Source organism: Perkinsus marinus, assembly GCF_000006405.1.
Source record: "Perkinsus marinus ATCC 50983 genomic scaffold scf_1104296930512, whole genome shotgun sequence".
NCBI classification, from domain to species: Eukaryota; Perkinsozoa; order Perkinsida; family Perkinsidae; genus Perkinsus; species Perkinsus marinus.
This window is the reverse complement of record NW_003216052.1, coordinates 31,025-40,379: the sequence shown is the minus strand read 5'-3', so window position 1 is coordinate 40,379 and position 9,355 is coordinate 31,025. Positions and strand designations below refer to the sequence as shown.

The window sequence follows — 9,355 nt, the reverse complement described above, 5'->3', positions numbered from 1 at the left end:
GGGACGTTACCGTTCATCGGAACACGTTCACCAAGAGATCGTAGCAAATCCGGACGGCAAAGCAGACAGATCGATCTAGTTGTTAGACAATCACGGTGAAACAGCAAAATCCTTCAGTGGGAGGGCACCCCACCGACGAGTTGATCCAGCCATTAGCGATTCGCGTTACTTTCCTGTCATGCAATAGTCCTTCCTTTTGAAGCACCATAACCACAGCTGCTATGAGACTCTCGGCATGTACCTTCTCATGAAGAACATTGAAACGTGGCGAATATCTGAGCATCATCGGTGACCCCTACTGCAAAACTCGGTCGAACGTCCAGTCGAGCTTCCAACCATTTGTAAGCCTCCGAGGGGAACATGAGCGCATCTATTTTGGCTTGTAACAGATCGCAGTATCTACACCATAGCTACTACTGCACGTCACGGAGACAATCAGAGGTAGAGACAAATTCTTACACTGTAGACTTGTCGTTCATAGAAGTGACAGAGTCAGCTATTATATAGCACTCCGTTGCGAGGTCCTCATCAGTGAACCTGATCAGAACGGAAGGACTACGGTACGCACATTCACTCATTCGAGACAATCCCCGCGGGAGGAGCTGTAGTGACGAGGAGACCCCAAAAAAAGCTACCTGCCTTTTCCCATCATTTTCAACGGACAATTTACCGTCACTATAATGTCCTGACTATGATCCATCAGAGGAGGTATATACTTCCTGAGCATCCACTAGATCAACAGCGGTAAGCCTACAAACACTGGCTCACCGTCGTAACAACACACAAGCCGTGGCCCGGGTCATCGTCTTGACGAGGAACTCCCAACCGCACCAGGATGCCAAGTCGTCGTTCAAGTTCATATGCTTCACATAGGCTCCATCCCTAAGACCGATACCTCTAGAGCCAAGGATATATCACCACCCCCTACCGAATGACGTTGAACCACGCCTCCGAGCGATCAATAGTGTTGAGCCTCTCCTGGGCTGCTAGGAATCTAACAGACCATCGTGAGCAGGGCCCTACGACTCGCCGAGACAGTCTTCAAGAGTAGTGTGAGTACTTCAAGTGTATCTCATCCGCAGTGATAGCAGATGGACTGGCGTCTTCAATACGGATGATGCACTGAACACATGAAGGCCTTCCTCTTGTCACAACAGCCATGAGAGGGAGGCTACCTCAATCTCCCTGTCATCCACGAAGCAATATTCCCTGGCTGCTCCATTGTATCGATCTATCAAAGGCTGATCCTGGAGACAGGATAGAGATTAGATAGGACCAAACGAAATACAGAATGCCAAATGCCATGCAGGGCAGCGATGATTCATTGTTGGTAGTGCTCCAAAGGAAAGGGTCTTCACAAGGAGGGGGGTACGAGTTATGTTCAAAGATGAAAGTCGAAATAGCCGATTCGTGAAACCATACTCGAAACTCCTCTCTCAGAAAGACGGAATAGTCTCCGATGACCTTCCTGATGAATCCTCTGAAGGGTTGAACCAATGCAGATGGCGGAGTCTGAACAAATACGGACACATAGCGGCTGCCTGAGGCCAGCGTTTTCATCTGACTGTGTCAAGCGTCACCGAGATTATTTTTTCACCCTAACGATTCTGCATCTCGATCACAGAACAGCTCACCAAGTTGATACAGACGAACAGTCTTTCCCTTCCCACCTGCTGACCAACTGTCTGCAACGGGTCAAGAGGGTACTCCACTATAGGGAGATACTTCAACGTGCTGGTCTTCCACATATAATGAGCTTGCCAAGCGATGACCAGACGAGCCAGCAGACTGTGTCGGCCCTCCGATTCTAATGGCACCTACAAAGATAGTTCAGACAGGCACACCCTTCAACCAAACCATAGAGAGAACGCTACCGGGTCTGATCGCAAACAAACACGAGCAAGAATATATCGTGTAACTCGCCCAGCTCAAACCTAGATGGTTCCAATGTAGGGTATCAGTATGCTACTAAGTCCGGTCGACCGACTACTCCAAGAGCCTTACCCGATTATCCTTCCACAGAGTTGCCCCTGCCAAGATCAACAGGAGTGATGAGTTGTTGCTTGGATCGATCACCACCTACCAAGATTGGCCCTCCTCATCGACCCTCAAGAGTAGGTCAGTGTTGATACCTTGTCTATACTATCATACTCGATCGCTCCGTTGCTGATGATTCCTCTCATGTTGATGCGTAGAAGATACAAAGCATGTCGCCCAAGGCACAGATAGCACAGCTTCGACCGGCCCCCTCGCTTTATAGTGACTATCTCAAAGTAGCTGAGCTGATCGCCACTGCCCTCCTCAATAATACAAGAAGATATGACCTTGAGTATCACGGGGTCAATGGACATCAACAATGACTCACACGAACCCTTTGAGGCAGAGCAGACAGCTGGATGATTCGACTCGATAGAGAGCGATACCCAACTCCTTTCCCGCTGACACAGCTACACACAATAATACCACAGAGAGAAACGCAAGTGTAGAGCATATCACACCGTAAAAGCTACATGCTGAATCGTCTTCGAGTCATCATATACTCAGAGGCGCCGACCTCCTCGTTAGGAGCAACATTCTCATCACTATACCGTTTCCCAAGAGCCGATTCAAGTGCCGTTATTGTGCCCAGAGCATCTTGCCTCAGTGGCTCCCGACACTGCTTTGATATGCTATTCACGACGTTGATGTTGCCTGTCGTTGAAGGGATGTTGTCTCGGAATATGTAATGAGTCGATTCAGATATGTCAAACAATGATGAGCTTTCACCCTTCCGTTGCGACCAAGGTGAGGAGGATACACAGGATGAATGATCCATTCGAAATGAAATTTCAGAATCTTGGGCGTGCGCAGGATACCCCCTTATTGGCGAGGGACTAGGCAGCCTCGACAACCTGATAATGACAACCTCTCCAGAAATCGAACGCTATGCCTCTCCATCACTAACACATACCTCTTCCTCGCTGAGCTAGCTGGCGTTGCAGGAGGTGGATAATTCCACGTCTGCCGTGGATGCAAACGATTCTTCGAAACAGGGCTCGCCTGGGCCGGACCCGAAGGCTTCGCACTGACCCTGGCTCTCCCCTTCTCTGAATTGCCTCCATCTAGTATATTGCCCAACCTAGAACTGGCAAAAATAGCGGAGCGAAGCAGCAACATACGCACCCTTCTCTGATATCCTTCAGCCGCACTATATCCTCACTTAGGTCGTCTGTTCGCACTGTAGGGCTTTCAACCTCCTCCTCTCCTCCTTCACCTTCTTCCTCTTCCTTTACTGGCTTCAGAGGCTTGCCTGTACTTCCAAGTCTTGTCGCCTCTGGCAGTGGTGATAGCGCCGTCACTGGTGGTCCGGCAGCCCGATACCTACAGCAGGATCTGGACAGACTAGTCACCAGTGATTCACCCCAACTCCTGTGCTAGTCTTATCCTCCCCTTTATAGTAGCCCACAACACGGCTATGGCCTCCCCCAGCTCGCCAGTCGTTACCAACGGTGGCACTCCGCTCCTCACGCTCTCAGCCAGTGATAGCAGCAGCCGTGCCTGGTCCGCTACTGTCGATGATGGGCCACCCGACAAGTGGGACGGAGGAACCTGAATGGTCTCCCTCGCAGAGTACACATCCACAGCACGTCCAACATGCATTCACGAGACGTTTAGTCAGCCTCCTGAGCTCAAAAGAGCTCTACCACACTTTTCCGAGTGGAAAAGCTGTGGAAATATAGGATGCGGAAAATTTCCACATGCTGACAAACGCTCCAAATCCAGATGAATTCAATTTGCCTCTCTATGGTCGCAGCACTGTAGAGCAGATGACTATTTCTTTTCAACTTCTTACGATTCTCCCTCTATCGGACCCTTTGGCTTCATATAACAGTATTACATATCAAGAAAATTACGCGGAATAGAACCCTGCATCATTCACACTTAGCATAAACACGCCCTTACAACTCGGAGGCCAGCGGACGACTATGCATCCAAACTGCCGAAAGGCTGATTCCTTCTTCCCTAAGATTCGTGAAGTCAAGAGTAGTCACCTTTCCCGAAGCACCGTGTCCATCTCCCTCGAGCAGCTGCCTCCTCAATGCTTCGTTTTCCATAGTCAACTCCCCTATCCGAGCATGCAATCGATACACCTCTTCATAGCTAACAACAGGCTGATGATGATGATGCAGTGCCGACGAGCTCGGTAACGACAATGGCTGTCTTGTTATTCGACCAGATTCACCAACAAGAGAAGAGGAGGAGGAAGAGGCCATCAACAAACAATAACCTCTCTTAGTCCTTCATACCTATTGTATTATTGGAATCCGCACATCACGGCACACTTCCCCCACGCCAATAGGAACTGTCTCCCAAAAAAACAAGTCAGCGCCAACGAGAGAGAAGCCCTTTGTCGCTGAAGACTATCTCTCCTTCGTTAGTTGAGTACAACTGCAATCAGATCAGCCACGATTCATCCACGGCTTCCTCCCAATAGGTCCCTCAGAGTTCGTAGTAGTTCGACCAATACTCTCCCATTAACAACACAACAACTACCCAACATGTGCCGTGTAACTTCTACGTTGGTAAACTCGTGTGTATAATCAACTACGGCAGAGCTCCCCTCTCTTATACCTGCCAACAGCAGCACATCACGAATCGTCCACACTCATCTCCAAAGTACTAGTAGCAGTTGACCGCTCATGCTTACTCTATAAAGGCCTCGCCATTGATAGCAGCGCCCTCAACATCCTCTTCATCACAGTTTTTTGCTTCCCTCTTCAACCTTCGTACACCAGCCTCGAGCAGCTCCTGCCATCCCGGATCACTACGCCCTCGGAGGACCTGACAGCCTATCAACCTCAAACCTCCCTATTCCCGTACCTGGTCAGCCACAGGGTTGTCGTCAGCTCCAAAGACTTCGAATATAGCCTCAAAGGCAGCCACCAGAACACGACGCGAGAATGCACCTAGTATAGATGACTCTAGTATAAGCAGTGATTCAGAGGAGGTGCTAACATATTGGGTTCACCTCGAGATGCGCGGTAAACGCAGCGCGAACTCCCATCTCACTATCAGACCGTGCTTACCCTTCTCCCCAGCATGGATTCTAACGAGCTCCAGTAGGCCCTCACATACATCCACAACATGAGCATGACAACGAGCCAGCCATGTAATACAGGCAACCTGATCACGAATGGCAGTAGTAGAGGCCGCAGTACAGCGTCACCCACCTGAGCTTGTACCATATCTTCCGATAAGGGTGGCATTAACGCAGTCATATGAACCGACCTCCTCACCAACTCCGTCGAGTCCTCACCCGTAGATGACGAGTAGCATCCCCTCATACCTACACACCGTGACTGTCCTTCTCTCCCCACATATATACCTTCCCATCTCACTTGCAAACAACAGCGCCTGATAAAGAGCCTGCAGGAGCTCTCCAATAGCTGAGCCATAAGCCCGCTCTCGACCCCAGTCAAGTTTGGAGAACAACGGCATAGCACTATCCAGACTCGACGAGCAGTGCTGGGCCAGGCAGGAGACCTATTGATACACCATCTCGACAAGGTGGGAGAACCGACGCCTCACCCCAGCCTCATCTACCGCATTCTCCACTATGATGATCTCCCTACAGCTCTCAAGAGCGTTGGCATGTAGTGACCACAACGAGGCCAGGTCCGAGAACATCTCCACTGGCCTGAGCAAGCCACTACTATAAACCATTCAGCTGAGGACCTCTGACCTATACCGCTGATTTGAGCATGGACATGTAAATACGTCTAACCCCAACACACGCCCGACTTACATCTCACTGCGCACTCGAGCTACCAATGCCTCATCCAGAGCCTTCGTAAGGAATCACACAACTGAGAGGAAGAGACATCACTCCAGCATTATGACGCCCCTCTACAGAGGCTTCCTGTCCACTGCAAATGACTCGTCACACTAATATTTCTACCGTCGTATCAGAGCAATTTCCCTTACCTCAGCTAAACAGCCCATGGCGGCTTTCAAGACGCTACTATAGGCTTCCGCTCGGCCGGTGAACATGAAGGGTGCCGGTAGCGAGGACGACGAGGACATACCACTCTCCGACATGGGCGCATTATCACTAGAGGACCGTCCACTGAAACAACACTGCTGAGGGACGGCAGTAAACATCTTATTACTTCTCTACTACTGCTGAGACTATGAATGAAAGTGTCGAGACTGAAGTCAGCACAACTGACATTAAAACCAGAAACTCCATCCTACTACTCAGCAGCAGCAACAGCAGTCCTTACGTCTAGCATTCCTCCTCCATGCATCCAGTACACTCTGCGCTCCTCTCTGCTTAGCCGGCTCTGCTGGTGATGGAGAGGAATCCGCAGCAGCCCCTTTGACTGGTGTCTAACGAGTGCTACTCAACAATCTCATCAGATCCTTATATAGGACTACTACCGGTTGTATCGAGGCCACCGTATCCACGACATGAGCAAAACTGTCTACAAGATGACAGCCGGTCGAGCTCACCTACACAAGGGCTTGGCAATGACTAACCTTTACAATCCCTCCTCAGCCGACTACCTATGATTAGTGATCAAGTCTGATGCAGCTAACGTCAATTTAATGAGCATAATGCCAAACTCAGAAGTACTAGCAAGACAGCTTCTCACATGTTCAACCCTACTCCAGTGAAGAGCTAAACGGTAAACATTCCTATACGACCCCGAGTCAGGATCGTTTAGGAATGTCAGGATCCCAGACCCGTCACTTAACCTACCAAACGATGTATTTCCTCAACAACTCTTTCTGCCCTCTCCTCTCCTCCCGTCTCAGGCGCGAACAACTCCATGTGGTATCCACGACAGAGTGCTACACTATCGCATTATAGAACACCACGCTGAGAGGTCACCCTACCCGACGTCAGTTCAGCTGCCAATAGGGGGTCTTCTGCATCCTGTATGGTACGCTCTATATCCGCGATACGATGAGTCATTGGGGCCAGGCAGCAATCTGATAATAGGACAACAGTCTCATTAGTACCACCATGAAGTGAGATGAGAAATTCCTCAAAGGATATGCATCAACATTGGGAAGAATGTAACTTCACAGTACAGCATCTACCTGAGCACATCTCCTCCGTAGCGACTCTTGATAGCATACTACTAGCAGCCACTCTCACCTACCACCAACACCATACAGAGCCGTCACAGGAGACGGGCTCAGTCGTAGCAGTGTGAGTCTATGCACTCACCGCAGCATCACAATCCTTAGCCATAGCAGTCTGTAAGGCTAAATCGATGACATCAGGCGGCAACACAGGTTGGTGTGGAGGGGCACAGAGCCGAACCAGACCCTGAAGGGAAAACATACAATCGCTTCTCATCACTGTACATTTACACTATGAAATCTCATCACTGAGCGCGCGATCAGTTGCTGTACATTCTCAATACGATTGAGCCCGTCAATCATACAAACAACAAAATTTCTTTAGTCACTAAAATCGGTCACCCTCAAATGGTCGAACGATCTTCTCTCGCGGGGATGATACGGCTCTCCGCAGCGAATAGGAGTGTACATGCCTTACTATTCGCACGGTTATCATCGGTTACACTGCACCGTGTGAAACTCCATAGTGATGCCCCTCTCCTTTTACTACCCCTAAGAGCTCCCATTCAGCCTCGATGATCTCAATGCGAGCATCGTGCTCGACCTGCCGCTGAGAGGACTTCTTCTTATTTTTCACAGGGGCCATTGTCGAGTCCGACAACATACGCATATCCTCCCTCAGCGTCGTCATGACCTACCCCAAGCCATTCACTAAGCTACCACAACGCTCTCTTCCAGTACCGTATCGATAAGGCCATGCTCCTTTATGAGATTCCTAAGTAGCTTCTCCTGAGCCCATGACACTGCAGAGGTGTACACACTCAGTACCGCTTGCCTCACTGCAGCTGGCTGGGACCTACACAATGTAATAATAACTACTACCCAACGGCTGAATTGCATTAACGAGTTCACATCACTTATCGTATATCGACCTATCCCAATATACTACCGGCTCTCGTCCACGCCTAATCTCGGCAACATGAGCACTAGTAAGTTAGTCGATGCTAGTAGATGATGCCCCCTCTTAGTAGGGGTTGATAGGAAGTTGGCCAACCCTATCACTGTTACGTCGCTGGTCTTTCGATCAAGTAAATGCGATACCACATCATCACCACTTTGGGGTACTGAGAAAGGTAACGAGTAGAGCAAAGACTCAACAACAGCAACACTATGAATGATAATTGTGAATATTTTTATTCATTAAATTGATAAAAATTCTATTTTCATGTATTTATATTTTGGAGTTTCACCCGTGATATGAAAGACACTAGTGACCGAAACATATTTCACGACTAGTACAGGCCGTTTTTCACCAAGTTTTACGCCACTTCACGTAAAACGGGTGAAACTCCTTCGATTTGACATTTCTTCAATGAACAATATTATCTATTGAAATTTATTGAATTTTCATGACAACATGAAGTCGATGAATAAACATCAGCCTCACTACCTTGGCTCTCTATCTCCATCTCAGTCTGCTCCACAAGTGGTGACCTACCCTCATAAGGGGCACTGGTGGCCACCGTGGGGGTCTTCTTATGTCGACGAATTTTACCCATCAATTATCACAAAAGGAAGCCAACACTAGATCACGACAACGCGAGATTCTTTCTCTCGAATATTGAAGGCAGATCCGATTACTCTCCAACCTAGTCGACGACAGGAAGACCTCACTCAACCTCGCATGACTAGAAGTGCTTAATAAACAACAATGCTTATACTAAACACAGATGCTTGCAACTCTTATGGATACTATTACAATGATCAATACCATGCCTTATCGTAATGAAGAGAATCCAAACACTACCGTTCTCACTTTAGCGAGCATTCGAGTGGCAGCTACTCACTAACCGTTTGGTGACCCGTGGTCATCGGACTCTTAACACTGTCGACATCGTCTTTGCCATAATAGCTCGAGATAGTCACACTGTGACTGTCACAGTAGTTGTAGCAACTTATCATTCGTTCCTAGAAAGAGAACTGCCCCCTCAAGAAGCTCAAGTTGAATACCGATGTGTATAGTGCATCGCTCCGCTAGAAATTCGCGGAGATGTATCAGTGAGGGAGGCGGATCTTCGCCGCGGACCGTGTAACATGTACCCCATTTTCATTGAATCAATTCTGGACTTCCGAATCGATCCTAGCATCGCGTTATACGTGTAATAAGCGATTCTGGAATCTATTCTGAGTTTCGGGGGTAGGGCGAGCTTCTTTACGACTACTCCCGGGAGCAAGTACCGAAGAGGGTGTAGACACGCACTGTCGTCGGCACACTCACTGAGTG

The 9,355-nt window shown here is 48.9% G+C and overlaps 2 protein-coding genes across 2 annotated transcripts in view; both read right to left on the bottom strand.

The window, feature by feature from the left end:
• The window catches only part of Pmar_PMAR018937 (hypothetical protein), a 5,225-nt gene extending 2,884 nt beyond the window's left edge, over positions 1–2,341 (bottom strand). The window contains exons 1-11 of the mRNA XM_002786868.1: positions 2,133–2,341; positions 2,005–2,079; positions 1,671–1,817; positions 1,423–1,512; positions 1,176–1,247; positions 1,061–1,122; positions 929–994; positions 769–882; positions 636–719; positions 460–537; positions 300–399 (exon numbers count right to left, since the gene is read on the bottom strand). Of these exons, the coding sequence (XP_002786914.1) occupies positions 300–399; positions 460–537; positions 636–719; positions 769–882; positions 929–994; positions 1,061–1,122; positions 1,176–1,247; positions 1,423–1,512; positions 1,671–1,817; positions 2,005–2,079; positions 2,133–2,183 (939 nt within the window). The 5' untranslated portion in view covers positions 2,184–2,341. The remainder of the gene's footprint in view (positions 1–299; positions 400–459; positions 538–635; positions 720–768; positions 883–928; positions 995–1,060; positions 1,123–1,175; positions 1,248–1,422; positions 1,513–1,670; positions 1,818–2,004; positions 2,080–2,132) is intronic.
• Positions 2,342–4,580: 2,239 nt separating this feature from the next.
• Pmar_PMAR018936 (hypothetical protein) lies at positions 4,581–8,630 on the bottom strand (the record flags this gene model as incomplete). The annotated part of the gene is made up of 20 exons (XM_002786867.1): positions 4,581–4,611; positions 4,688–4,821; positions 4,861–4,946; positions 5,067–5,163; positions 5,211–5,326; positions 5,379–5,523; positions 5,569–5,677; positions 5,786–5,826; positions 5,965–6,106; positions 6,150–6,189; positions 6,264–6,369; positions 6,421–6,492; positions 6,743–6,834; positions 6,880–6,975; positions 7,087–7,144; positions 7,217–7,318; positions 7,622–7,765; positions 7,813–7,927; positions 8,021–8,195; positions 8,522–8,630. 20 exons carry the CDS (start codon positions 8,628–8,630, stop codon positions 4,581–4,583), a joined length of 2,010 nt encoding a protein of 669 aa, XP_002786913.1.
• Positions 8,631–9,355: the final 725 nt, after the last annotated feature.